The sequence below is a fragment of the Heterodontus francisci genome, chromosome 3 (genome assembly GCF_036365525.1).
Source record: "Heterodontus francisci isolate sHetFra1 chromosome 3, sHetFra1.hap1, whole genome shotgun sequence".
NCBI classification, from domain to species: Eukaryota; Metazoa; Chordata; class Chondrichthyes; order Heterodontiformes; family Heterodontidae; genus Heterodontus; species Heterodontus francisci.
The window spans coordinates 98,483,123-98,497,997 of record NC_090373.1 but is presented as its reverse complement, the minus strand read 5'-3'; the positions used below and the strand labels follow the sequence as shown (position 1 = coordinate 98,497,997).

General features: G+C 42.8%; 1 protein-coding gene across 2 annotated transcripts in view; it reads left to right on the top strand.

The window, feature by feature from the left end:
- Positions 1-14,875, top strand: part of LOC137358739 (venom phosphodiesterase 2-like) — a 194,012-nt gene that overhangs the window by 139,121 nt on the left and 40,016 nt on the right. For both annotated transcript variants that reach the window (XM_068025035.1, XM_068025024.1), the window contains 5 exons: positions 1,635-1,766; positions 7,262-7,293; positions 7,434-7,561; positions 9,414-9,480; positions 9,625-9,712. In XM_068025035.1, the coding sequence (XP_067881136.1) occupies positions 1,635-1,766; positions 7,262-7,293; positions 7,434-7,561; positions 9,414-9,480; positions 9,625-9,712 (447 nt within the window). The remainder of the gene's footprint in view (positions 1-1,634; positions 1,767-7,261; positions 7,294-7,433; positions 7,562-9,413; positions 9,481-9,624; positions 9,713-14,875) is intronic.

The following is a 14,875-nucleotide window of genomic DNA, read 5'->3' as shown; positions in this document are numbered from 1 at the left end:
ATATGTCCAAGATGTGCTCTTAGTGATGCCAATCCCTCTGGACCTATGCAAATGAGGTGCCCTCCCCTTAGCCCCATAGTCTCTGATGTGGCCAGCAACAAAGGATGCAAGAGAGAAAACACTACTTGTCCTGGTTCTGGGTAATGATTTGGAGCAAGGCCAAGGGAGTTGAAGATAAGACCAAGAATTTTGATGTCAGTCTGTTGGTGGATGGGGAGCCAGTGGAGGTCGGTGAGAACAGATGATGCGTGTGAGGGATGGGATGCAGGTTGCACATTAATTTGGAGTTTGTTTGAAGAGAAGCTCAAGAAATTGCCTTGAAGTGATGAAAGTATAGATGAGGATTTTGTGGCTGTGGGGTGAAGGACGTAGAAGAGTTATGTTCTGGAGCTGTAGGATACGAGATGAACCAGATGTGGATTTGAAACTTAACTCGGAATTGAACAGAAAACAGGTTGTACATTGGCTGCAACTGGACAGCAATCAAAAATGTCAATAGATTTGGCCGTGATGCCTCTTATAGTCAAAGATACTCAGTGTTCAAACTTCTCACATAAAAATGGTATCGTACGGTAGTACTGGAAATCTGCTCATGTCTGTCTAACTGTCCCCTGGTTATGAGCCACTGCTTTCAGAGGAGCAATATATAAGAGCAAAAGGAAAGCCAGGGAGAAGAAAAGGGCATTGAGCCCTTTGAAGTTTATCCCTGTACTATGCTGTGTCTTGAACAGCGCCATTCTTTTGCCTCTAATATAAGAGCATAAGAACTAGGAGCTGGAGTAGGCAATCCAGCCCCTCGAGCCTGCTCCGCCATTCAATACGATCATGGCTGATCTCATCTCGGCCTCAACTCCACTTTCCTGCCCATTCTCCATAACCCTTCAACCCATTGCTAATTAAAAATCTGTCTATCTCCTCCTTAAATTTACTCAATGTCCCAGCATCCACCGCACTCTGGGGTAGTGAATTCCACAGATTCACGACCCTTTGAGAGAAGTAATTTCTCCTCATCTCGGTTTTAAATCTGCTACCCCTTATCCGAAAACTATGACCTCTTGTTCCAGATTGCCCCACAAGAGGAAACATCCTCTCTACGTCTACTTTGTCAATCCCCTTAATATCCTGCCTGGCAGATTATTGCAAGCATTTATCACTTCTAAGAATTCTTCCCGAAATATCTCTTAAATTTGCTTCTCGCTAATTTCAATTCATGTTTCTGATCCATTGGTCCTGGTTTATCAACACAATAATTTAAGTTTACTTAGTTGACTAAGTGACATCTCATATTTCACATACTTAAATGAAGTCTGCTCTTCCCCTTTAAGTGCTTAAAACTCCCTAATCTTTACTGGCAGTTTTCCTTTGGAACGTTCTGTTGCTTGTCTCTGTACCCTTTCCAGTGTATGGATATTTTTTTTAACTACTCTGAAGTATGGTCTATTCCACAGAGCTCTGTGGAACAATTGGAGGGAAAAAAAGAGAACCTGGTGACAACAAATTCAAAGCTTTTGTCTTCAAAAAGTTCTGTTTTAGTTGCTTGCATAAAGAGAACGCTTGCCATTTTATATTAAAGTTTTATGCTTTTAGAGAAATGTTATACTCAAAGTAATCTGCTGACTTTTAATATCTTTCAGGAATGGAAGAAGTTAACTGTGAGAAGGTTGCATATATGAACAATTATTTAGACAATATTGATAACATCTACATGTATTATGGGCCAGCTGGTCGGATAAGAGCTAAGGATGTCCCTAAGGAGTATTTCACATGTAGGTAATCAAAACAAATTAAGTATTAACAGATATTATCAGAGTGGGCAATTAGTAAACAAAGTTTACATTTTTCTTTTGTGAAACTATGTAGACTTCCCAACAGTTTGTGAGGAAGAGAATTACATATGTGAACTCTGTGCTGTTGCCTTCCCATAATCTGTAAAAAGTAATGTGAACTACTGTAGCAGGATTCTATCAGCAAAGAGATAACAGATGATAGTTGATACAATATGCACTCCACGATAGTCAGCGTCCAACATCAGAACTAAAGGGAAGAATGTTTAAAGTGCATCCACTTACTTTTCTGAGCAACACTATCACGAATGGAATGATCTTGAGGTGCTCATGGTGTTGAAGTCTATTTGCTAGTGCTGTGTGTGGAGATTCACAAATTTCTCGCTCTGTTCTCAGAATCTTCTAGGTCACACCTGGCATATTAAATTATGAAGACAGTTTGCATAAACATGGCTTGTATTCCCTTGAGTATAGAAGATTGCGGGGTGAGCTGCTGAAAATGTTATAAGGATTTGATAGGGTAGGTACAAACAAACTTTCCTCGAGTGGGGAATTGACAACACGAGGACATAATATTAAAATTAGAGCTTAGGCCATTCTGCAGCAAAATCAGAAAGTCTGTTTTTGCTTAAAAGGTAACACAAATCTGGAATTATCTCCCCAGGAGGCTGTGGATCCCTGGGCATTTGTAGCTTTCAAGACGAAGTTCAGATTTATTAGGTTAGAGTATCAAGGAATATGGAGAAAAGGCAGGTAAATGGGGTTGAGCTGCAGATCAGCCATGAACTGATTGAATGGTGGAACACACTCGAGATGCTGAATGGCCTAGTCCTGTACCTGTACCCAATTATCTCTCCGCCAGGGCCTTGTAACCACAACTCCACTGTCCCACAATGCTCTCCCCCGGGTTCCATTTTTCATTCCTTTTTTTGTTTCAAATTCTAATAGATCAAAGTTGCTGGATATGACTCGTGCAATAAGTTACTGTAATGAAGTTTTTCAAGTGAAATGGACTCATAATCATCTGTTACCTGCAGTGTGTGTCTTGGGAAGATGTAAAGGCAGAAATAAGGAGGTTACATTTTTAAGTAGAAACTGATTTTTTTTAACTTAACTGGAGGAGGATTAAAAAAAAATACATTCATGGGATGTGAGCATCACTGACAAGGCCAGCATTTGTTGCCCATCCCTATCGGTCTTGAGAAGATGGTGGTGAGCTGACCTCTTGAACCACTGCAGCCCTTTTTATTCTTTCATGGGATGTGTGCATCACTGTAAAGGCCAGCATTTGTTGCCCATTCTTAATTGCCCTTGAGAAGGTTTTGATGAGCCACCTTCTTGAACCACTGCAGTCCATCTGGTGTAGGTAAACCCACAGTGCTATTAAGCAGGGAGTTCCAGCTTTTTGGCCAAGCAATAGTGAAGGAACGGTGATAAAGTTCCAAGTCAGGATGGTCCGAGGCTTGGAGTGGAACTTGTAGGTGTTGAAGTTCCCATGTGTCTGATGCACTTGTCCTTCTAGGTGGTAGATTGCGGGTTTGAAAGGTGCTTCTTGTAGGTTGTACACACTGCTGCCACTGTGCATCAGTGTTGGAGGGAATGAATGTTTAAGTTGGTGGATGGGGTGTCAGTCAAGTAGGCTGTTTTGTCCTGGATGGTTTCAAGCTCCTTGAGTGTTGTTCATTCAGGCAAGCGGAGAGTATTCCATCTGTCATGGTCCTGTAGTTTTTTTTTCTGGGAATATGCGGTTTGCCTTTATGGTTTGCAGAGGATCAATGTTGCTTTAAGGACCGGCAAGCCTCAGGAGTTATAGAAAGGTGCATTTTCGGTTGCCATTAGAAAGAGCCATTTGGAGACTGTGATTCAAAGGGTGCATTCTCGTTGCCATAGATGCAGCCACTGGGAGTGAGTCTCATGTTACAATTCAGTTTTGAACTGGTTTTTAGTTGAAGACAGTTTGTTCTAACACACAGACAGTGGTGTTTAGCACACCTGAAAAAAGAGCTCTCAACCATTTAAACTGAAGGAAGAGGATTTTAGTCTCTAATTATTATCTCTCAAAATTCTAAAAGAAGTCAAGCCAAAACACAGATCTCTGGTAATTTAAATAGAAAAAAGGGAAGTTAGACTGTGACAATCTTTTTTCCCCTCAAAAACTCTAAAGTCAGATTGATTCTGTTGAAACTGTTTGCAAGTCATAAATTGTTGAAATTCACTGGAGAAGGAAAGCAACATTCCGTGAGGACTTCAAGCAACATTGGACTGTAAATTTGCAAGGACTCTAATTTTTTCTATTTTAAATGTTGTTTATATCTTCATAGTGTTTAAGACTTCTAATTAAAGAGTTAATTTGTTGATATAAAGACAGCTGCTTTGGTTAGCCTCATTCGGGGGTTAATAGATGTTACAATTTGGCTGGGTCTTTCTTTAATTTGGAAAGTTTTAAATGATATGTTAGGCGATCTGTGGAGTGACGGGATTGAATTATCAGTGTGTCTCTCCCACCACAATCAGAATCATATATTTTGATTGGGGGCTTTGACTGGAGCAGTCGGTCATAACACGTCAACTTCTGATTTGTACCTTGTAGTTAGCGGACAGGCTTTGGGGAGTCAGGAGGTGAGTTACTCACTACAGAATTCCCTGCCTCTGACCTGCTCTTGTAGCCACAGAATTTATATGGCTGGTCCAGTTAAACTTCTGGTCAATGGTACCCCCAGGATATTGATAGTGGGGGATTCAGCAATGGTAATGCCATTGAATGTCATTGGGAGATGGTTAGATTCTCTCTTGTTGGAGATAGTTATTGCCTGGCACTTGTGTGGTGCGAATGTTACTTCACATTTATCAGCCCAAGCCTGAATGTTGTACAGATCTTGCTGCATGTGGGCATGGATTGCTTCAGTATCTGAGCAGTTGCAAATGGTACTAAGCACTGTGCAATCATCAGCAAACATACCCACTTCTGACCTCATGATGGAAGGAAGATCATTTGAAGCAGCTGAAGATGGTTGGGGCTAGGACAGTATCCTGAAGAACTCCCCAAGTGATGTGCTGGAGCTGAGATTATTGGCCTTCAACAACCACAACCATCTTCATTTGTGCTAGATTCCAGCCAGTGGAGAGCTTTTCCCCGATTCCATTGACTTTCATTTTGCTAGGGCTCCTTGATGCCACATTCAGTTAAAATGTGCCTTGATGTCAAGGGCAGTCACTCTCACCTCACCTCTTGAATTCTGCTCTTTTGCTCATGTTTGGACCAAGGCGATAATGAGATCAGGAGTCGAGTGACCCTGGCGGAACCCAAACTGAGCATTGGCAACCAGGTGAGTAAGGGCTGCTTGATGGCACTGTCAATGACACCTATCACTTTGCTGATGTTTGAGAGTAGACTGATGGGGTGGTAATTGGCCATATTGGATTTGCCCTGCTTTTGCCAACAGGACATACCTGGGCAATTTTCCATAATGTCAGGTAAAAATCAGTGTTGTAGCTGTACAGGAGCAACTTGGCTCGGAACACTGCCAGTTCTGAAACAGAAGTTTTCAGTACTGCAGCTGGGATGTTGTCGGGGCCTATAGCCTTTGTTGTATCTGGTGCCTTCAGCTGTTTCTTGGTATCGCATGGAGTGAATCAAATTGGCTGAAGACTGACATCTGTGATGGTGGGAACCTCAGGAGGATCATTCTGTTATGACATGCAGGCAGTTCAGGGTTGGTTTAAAAATGGATGGGTTTTGGTCAGATGAGATATAAAAATGTTAATCTTAACCCAAACCCCAACCTGCCTACAACCAACCCACTTCAGGGTTTAACATATGTGGGACAGAGATGAGGATAAGTTTTTTCTCTGAGGTTTGTGAGTCTTTGGAACTCTCTTCCTCAAAAGACGCTGGAAGCAGAGATTTTAAATAATTTTAAGGCAGAGGTAGATAGATTCTTGATAAGCAAGTGGGTGGAAGGTTATCGGGGATAGGTGGAATTGTGGAGTAATCAGTTCAGCCATGAACTTATTGAATGGCGGAGCAGGCTCGCGGGGCCAAGTGGCCTACTCCTGCTCCTAATTCGTATGTTCGTATAGGCAGCCGTTTAAAGGTCCACTTAAATATTACAATGAGGTTGCCAGCTTCTTTAGAGGTTTAACCTTGTTTGGCTGGGTTTCCTGCTCCTCAAGGAAGCTGGCAGCTCAAGGGAGTTGAGCACATCTTTGGGGAAAGGTAAGTGCCTTTAAGGCACTGTTTCTGGGCCAGGAGATGAGCAGCAGTGCTTCCCTTGCCCCCAGACTGCAAACTTACCTGCTTCCCTGGCATTTCACCTCCACCCTCTCTCCCCCGCACATCTGAAGATCCAATGTCCCCCTCCAACCCTCCCCCCCCCGTCCCCCCCAGTGCTTTTACTAGTAGCTGCAGGACCGCTGTTGCTCCTGTGGTTTGCTCCGTGACGCTCCCCAGCCAACTATGGCTAAGACTGTCAGTCAGGTTGGCCTCTGGGCAAGGATTCTGTTTTTTAAAAAAAAGGACGAGTCTTCGCTTTAGAATATCGTGTGGGGTGCAACTTAATCTGCATACACTGGCTCGGAAAACCCAGCCCAGTCGATATCGCGCCCTGATTTATTTCACTCCCTTTTACATGTTCTGTTGTTTTTATTTAAATATTAACAGATCTTCCATGACATTTCACACATTGAGTTGGAGGATTTGCTGACTGATAACTATGAGAATGTTTATGCCATATTAGAAATAACATACGGGGGGCTACTGATCTACAAATGAGTGAATAAGTTAAATTTAAATTTTATTAAATGGTATTCTGGGAATTTTCCCCTGCTTTAGGGATTGAATTCCATAATTCTGTTCATTATTCTATGAAGACTGTAGCTGTGGATTTTATTTTAGTCATCTGTTTCATTAACTACATGTATTTAATGCTTATCCCTTATTAGTTTTAAAGCTGAGAATACGCAGTAAAATAAGGTACCAGTTGGAGGTAGATATCAGGTATTTAGCAGCACTGGGGTATTCAGCTGAAGTGGGTGACTTGCAATTTGATAGCATAATTTGGACATCGTTTGATCTGACATTACTGTGTAGGGGGATTCTGAGGTTTGATAGAAATCGGGGGCCAGGGAGGGGGAGGTGCATGCTGGTGGAATGTGGGATTTGGCTCAATCAGCAAAAAATGCAGAAATAGTAAAATGTGTATTTGCCAAGTTGAATTTCTACTCTCCGCTCTGCCAGCATAAGAGATACTTAAATAGTGGTACATGCTTAGCTATGGGCAGAGAGGAAAGAAAAATGAAGAAATCAGCCTCCCACTAGCTGTCTGTAGTGGATCATTGACAGAGGTCGGTAGGACTTTGGATGGAGACTGGGACTTGAGCTTGTCCTTTCGGATAGGAAAGTTTAAGGCTTCAGGAGGGAAAAGAATGTTCTTTCAACCAACCGTTCCTATGTGACTAATTCTGTTGTTTTTTTCCAGTTGATTCAGAAGGTCTCGTAAAAAATCTTACTGTAAGTGGATTTCAAGCCTTCTAATCTGCATGATGGCTTTGATATTTTCATTGAATAATATAAAGTAGTAATTCAGTTCTAATATAGTAACTTTGAAATGTACCATAACCAGTTAATATATGATTTCTTGGTTGAATTAGTGCAGATTATCAGATCAACACTTCAAGCCCTACCTGAAACATTTCTTGCCAAAGCGTTTGCACTATGCCAACAGTAGAAGAATTGAAGACGTTCATTTGTATTTGGACCCACAGTGGCAGGCTAGCCTGTAAGTTAAACAAAAGACAAATATTACAAATGCTGGAAATGTGAAGCCAAAAGGAAACACTGAAAACACTCACCAGGTCAGGCAGCATCTATGGAGAGCCACCTTGATGAACACTGAACTCTTTCGTAGAACTGGAGCAAGAGTTCTACAAACAATATTGATTTCTGTTCTCTCCACAAATTCTGCCTGACCCGATGACTATCCAACATTTTCTGTTTTTAGTCTGTAAGTTAGTTTTAGTTGTTAACTTTGAATTATTTACAGATGGATAATTTTAATTCTTTACAGATGGAGAATTCTAATAGGCACAAAAGCAAGCGTAATGCCATGGTTTAAACTTCAAGGATGACTGCTGCTAATGTGATCTATTTACATGAAGACACCACGGTGACCTCTCTCTGGTGTTTCAGCATGATCAACACATTATTTTTTACCGGAATTGTTGGATCAGGGTTATATTTCACAAACACTGACTGGCTTGATACATTTTCCAATATGTCTCAGTTAATCTAATATTTCCTAGGGAACTTGGTGACTTTTTTTAGCTTTTTATAAAAGAGCCCCTCCTACTGTTTTCCATTCCTTTATCAGTGAAGGCAAGGCAATAACTAATTGGAGATTAACCTCCTTAAGTGCATGCACCATTAATTTTCACAGAGCTTCTACCGATTGTAGTGGAATTTCTGTGTAAGACGGTGTTTCTGCAGGGTTTCCACGGACCTTCTGAGAAGTGACGGCAGACAGCTGGGAGAATCCCTGCAGAAATTCTACAGCTCTGTAAATGAGATGCAAAGTATCTTAGGCTGATTTGCTCTTCATTATTTGTGGCTGATTTTTTTTTTCCAGTTTGCAATCCAGTTGTGCTGCAGTACAACACCAGGTGCATAATCAGCTGCATTTTTGTGCCGTACTTCTTTTCCATAATTCTGCAAATGAAAGCACAGTCTATATTGTAGGAATTGCTAGAAGTATTGTACTATTGAAGTTGGGAGAGCTATAAAACGACTGATAACTTGTTGGGCGGCGCAGTGGTTAGCACCGCAGCCTCACAGCTCCAGGGACCCGGGTTCGATTCCGGGTACTGCCTGTGTGGAGTTTGCAAGTTCTCCCTGTGTCTGCGTGGGTTTTCTCCGGGTGCTCCGGTTTCCTCCCACAAGCCAAAAGACTTGCAGGTTGATAGGTAAATTGGCCATTATAAATTCTCACTAGTATAGGTAGGTGGTAGGGAAATATAGGGACAGGTGGGGATGTGTGGTAGGAATATGGGATTAGTGTAGGATTGGTATAAATGGGTGGTTGATGTTCGGCACAGACTCGGTGGGCCGAAGGGCCTGTTTCAGTGCTGTATCTCTAATCTAATCTAATCTAATCTTGTTCTCATGGGTTTCACATTATTGTGACAAAGCTGCACTTTTCTTGAAGATGGCGGTGACATCTGAATAACAAACAGGTGCTGCAATACCCATTGCTGAGGTGCTCTTTTGCTATTAGTGCAGCTGCTTAGTGGGGGTGGCAGTCATGGATACTTCAGATAGCTTTGTACTCCACACAGTGTTTCTTATCTTCGGTAATGCAGACTCTGTGGAATACTGCATAACAAAGGCATCATGGCTGCTTTGCCAACATTAGCTCCATGCACCTCTGCTGTTGACGGAGCCTTGTTAAATAGTGAAAGCTGTATGTTCCGTACAGTTGTTGCTTTCTTTCCACACGAAAAGTGATGAAGGTGCACACAGTGTCACTTTACTCCATGGGGTACCCAATACTGCACACCGAAAATGAGTGCAGATTTTGAAGTATGTGACATTCTGCGTAGAACTAACATGAGAATCATTCTGCTCTCTTTTCTCAGGAAACCTCCAATGAAATATTGCAAGGGGGGATTTCATGGTTCTGATAATCAATACAAGAACATGCAGGTGAGGCGCAGATGCTAATGACCGATTTGAATCCTACTTGGATTGTACTTACAAAGCAGGAGAACAATTTAAATATTGACATTTTTTGGAATGTAGCTTATTACTATGAGAAGTAATTGCACTTCTATTTTCTTTCAATGGCAGACCATCTTTCTAGGCCATGGACCTGGATTTAAGACCAAGACTAAAGTTCAACCCTTTTCAAATATTGAAGTCTATAACCTGATGTGTGGTAAGAACATTAAGATTTTTGTGGTTGTGTTTGCTCAGTTAAGAAGGGATTAAAATATAATTTTTGTTATCAGATGCTTTATAGCCAACGCAAATCTCACACTCAACGATGATTATCAGATCACTGAAATGGGTGTTCACAGAATCACAGAATAATTCAGTGCAGAAGAGGCCCTTCGGCCCATCGAGTCTGCAACAATGCATTAAAGACACCTGACCTGTCTACCTAATCCCATTTGCCAGCACTTGGCCCATAGTCTTGAATGTTATGACGTGCCAAGTGCTCATCCAGGTACTTTTTAAAGGATGCGAGGCAATCCACCTCTACCACCCTCCCAGGCAGTGCACCCTCACAGGTGTTAATGAATCATACAGAAGAAATAGATAGAAAAAAAGTTTTGATGGTAATTTTATGAAATTATGGAACATCATTGTACTTTAGTTAAAAATGTCATGGAAACCAAGGTCTAAAATGCATGCTGTAACTGAGGTTCTATTCTATTGGGTCCAGATAGTGGGTGTTTTATTGAACAGATCTAAAATGAATACACTTGTCTGATGTTGTAAAGACATTTCACCACAGAATTACAGATAATTGTTCTGAATATGCTGACTGAGAACCTATTTAAACCTGTTGTTGTCTAGTTTTGCTGTTGTGCAAGTTTATAAAAAAAGAAGTAACTGCCAACTGATGTGTGAAAGTATACCTATCTGAAACTCTGTATGGACGTAGGCGGTGGCGTAGTGGTATTATCACTGCACTAGTAACCTAGAGACCCAGGATATTTGGGGACATGGGTTCGAATCCCACCACAGCAGAAGGTGGAATTTGAATTTAATTAATAAATCTGGAATTAAAAGCTAGTCTAATGATGGCCATGAAGCCCTTGTCGATTGTTGTAAAAACCCATCTGGTTCACTAATGTCCTTTAGGGAAGGAAATCTGCTGTCCTTACCTGGTCTGGCCTATATGTGACTCCAGATCCACAGCAATGTTGCTGACTCTTATATGCCCTCTGAAATGGCCTAGCAAGCCACTCAATTGTACCTAACTGCTACGAAGTCAATAAAAAGGAATGAAACCGGACAGGCCACCCGGCATGGACCGAGGCACCGGAAACGACAACGGCAAACCGAGCCCTGTCGACCCTGCAAGGTCCTCTTTACTAACATCTGGGGGCTTGTGCCAAAGTTGGGAGAGCTGTCCCATAAACTAGTCAAGCAACAGCCTGACATGGTCATACTCAAGGAATCATACCTTACAGACAATGTCCCAGACACTGCCATCACCATCCCCGGGTATGTCTTGTCCCACCGGCAGGATAGACCCACCAGAGGTGGTGGCACAGTGGTATACAGTAGGGAGGGAGTTGTCCTGGGAGTCCTCAATATCGACTCTGGACCCCATGAAGTCTCATGGCATCATGTCAAACATGGGGAAGGTAACCTCCACTGATCACCACCTACCTACCTCCCTCCCTCAGCTGATGAGTCAGTACTCCTCCATGTTGAACATCACTTGGAGGAAGCACTGAGGGTGGCAAGGGCACAAAATGTACTCTGGGTGGGGGACTTCAATGTCTATCACCAAGAGTGGCTCAGTAGCACCACTACTGACCGAGCTGGCCGAGTCCTAAAGGACATAGCTGCTAGACTGGGTCTGCGGCAGGTGGTGGGGGAACCAACAAGAGGTAAAAACATACTTGACCTCATCCTCACCAATCTGCCTGCCGCAGATGCTTCTGTCCATGACAGTATTGGTAGGAGTGACCACCGCACAGTCCTTGTGGAGACAAAGTCCTGCCTTCACATTGAGGATACCATCCATCGTGTTGTGTGGCACTATCACCGTACTAAATGGGATAGATTTCGAACAGATCTAGCAATGCAAAACTGGGCGTCCATAAGGCGCTGTGGGCCATCAGCAGCAGCAGAATTGTACTCAACCACAATCTGTAACCTCATGGCCTGGCATATCCCCCACTCTACCATTACCATCAAGCCAGGAGACCAACCCTGGTTCAATGAAGAGTGCAGGAGGGCATGCCAGGAGCAGCACCAGGCCTACCTCAAAATGAGGTGTCAACCTGGTGAAGCTACAACCCAGGACTACTTGCATGCCAAACTGCGTAAGCGGCATGCAATAGACAGAGCTAAGCGATCCCATAACCAATGGATCAGATCTAAGCTCTGCAGTCCTGCCACATCCAGCGTGAATGGTGGCAGACAATTGAACAACTAACTGGAGGAGGTGGCTCCACAAATATCCCCATCCTCAATGATGGGGGAGCCCAGCACTTCAGTGCGAAAGAAAAGGCTGAAGCATTTGCAACAATCTTCAGCCAGAAGTGCCGAGTTGATGACCCATCTCGGCCTCCTCATGAAGTCCCCAGCATCACAGATGTCAGACTTCAGCCAATTCGATTCACTGCGCGTGATATCAAGAAATGACTGAAGGCACTGGATACTACAAAAGCTATGGGCCCTGACAATATTCTGGCAATAGTACTGAAGACCTGTGCTCCAGAACTGGCCGCGCCCCTAGCCAAGCTGTTCCAGTACAGCTACAACACTGGCATCTACCCTGCAATGTGGAAAATTGCCCAAGTATGTCCTGTACACAAAGGACAAGTCCAACCCGGCCAATTACCGCCCCATCAGCCGACTCAATCATCAGTAAAGTGATGGAAGGTGTCATCAACAGTGCCATCAAGCAGCAATTGCTTAGCAACAACCTGCTCAGTGACGCTCAGTTTGGGTTCTGCCAGGGCCACTCAGCTCCTGACCTCTTTACAGCCTTGGTTCAAACATGGATAAAAGAGCTGAACTCAATAGGTGAGGTGAGAGTGACTGCCCTTGACATCAAGGCAGCATTTGACCGAGTATGGCATCAAAGAGCCCTAGCAAAACTGAGGTCAATGGGAATCGGGGGGAAAACCCTCCGCTGGCTGGAGTCATACCTAGTGCAAAGGAAGATCGTTGTGGTTGTTGGAGGTCAATCATCTGAGCTCCAGGACATCACTGCAGGTGTTCCTCAGGATAGTGTCCTAGGCCCAACCATCAGCTGCTTCATCAATGACCTTCCTTCAATCATAAGGTCAAAAGTGAGGATGTTCGCTGATGATTGCACAATGTTCAGTACCATTCGTGACTCCTCAGATACTGAAGCAGTCCCTGTAGAAATGCAGCAAGACCTGGACATTATCCAGGCTTGGGCTGATAAGTGGCAAGTAACATTCGTGCCACACAAGTGCCAGGCAATGACCATCTCCAACACAAGAGGATCTAACCATCTCCCCTTGACATTCAACGGCATTACCATCGCTGAATCCCCCACTATCAACAGCCATTGACCAGAAACTGAATTGGAGTAGCCATATAAATACCGTGGCTACAAGAGCAGGTCAGAGGCTAGGAATCCTGAGGCGAGTAACTCACCTCTTGACTCCCCAAAGCCTGTCCACCATCTACAAGGCACAAGTCAGGAGTGTGATGGAATACTCTCCGCTTGCCTGGATGGGTGCAGCACCAACAGCACTCAAGAAGCTCGACACCATCCAGGAGAAAGCAGCCCACTTGATTGGCACCCCATCTACAAACATTCACTCCCACTACCACCAACGCACAGTGACAGCAGTGTGTACCATCTACAAGATGCACTGCAGCAATGCACCAAGGCTCCTTAGACAGCACCTTCCAAACCCGCAACCTCTACCAACTAGAAGGACAAGGGCAGCAAATACATGGGAACACCACCACCTGCAAGTTCCCCTCCAAGCCACACACCACCCTGACTTGGAACTATATCGCCGTTCCTTCACTGTCACTGGGTCAAAATCCTGGAACTCTATTCCTAACAGCACTGTGGGTGTACCTACCCCAAATGGACTGCAGAGGTTCACGAAAGCAGCTCACCACCACCTTCTCATGGGCAATTAGGGATGGGCAATAAATGCTGGCCTGGCCACTGACGCCCACATCCCATGAATGAATTAAAAAAAAAACGTACACACGCATTCCATGACAATCCCTTTGTCTAATGTCAAGAGAGCATTCACTCCAATGAAATACCTTTATCCTGGGCCCCAAATTGCAATGTTTAGGACTCTTTAAATCTTAAGTACTTGCGTACTCTTACACTGATATCACTAATGTGGGAGCAAAAATTCCACTGTGGGATACTAGTTTTAAGCATTTAAGATTACATTTTATTACTATTTTAGCAGAGGTGCTAACCCACTTAAAATGAGGCCTAATTCCTCCACTAAAATAGCGGAGGGAAACATTTCAGATTAAAGCATTAAGCAATTGTGCAGTGGCATCCTATGGTCTAACTACTTTACACTCAATAGAATTTGAACCTGCTTTTTCAGAAATAAGTAGTGCTTTGTACTGATGTTGCACAGTCATCTACACTTGTGCAAATATGCACCATAAATTAAAGGTGCAAATTAGGAGAGAAACTTGTTATTGTCACTTGCTCATATTGTCAAATCTAATTGTTGTGCAGGTATTATTTATTTTTGATAGTAAAAGGATTTTACTATCAAAGTTGCTTGCAAAGTTTTTAACTTTTGGTTGATATCTTTGGTGCAGATGATGCATCTGTTTCAACATTTTGTAGGAAATTGTGTTTTATTATTTGAAAGGTTTGCCAGGGTCAATAAAGTAGTTTAGTAACCCAGTATAGAAAGTTCAAGCAAGCTGGTTTTAAAAATTGATGACATTCTACATACATATACCAATAAATTCTCCAATTAAAAAAAAAAATTTTAATCGATAATTGCTCTTATATTTTGAAAAATGTAAAAATAACTGCATATATTTGAAAAACTGTTTAACAGCCGACCCCAGGCTTTTGAAGTATTCCATACAGCATTTATCCTAGGTATGTTTTCAGATACTAGCCCCACCTTATAACACTCCTATTTTTTTTTTCTGAGTACTTTTCATTCTAACTGTTCGACTCATCATTATGCATGTGGGCTGATAGACTTGTTTGGAAGCATCCAAGTGCCCAGCAAAGCTGTTTGAAGCTTCTTTCACCTTTTCCAGATCAGTTTACTTATGCATTATTGTATAATTGGAGACCAGCTACCTGATCAGAACTGAAGAACTACCTACCTCTAAAACAATGAAGACATTTGGAGAAATCGTCTATTTA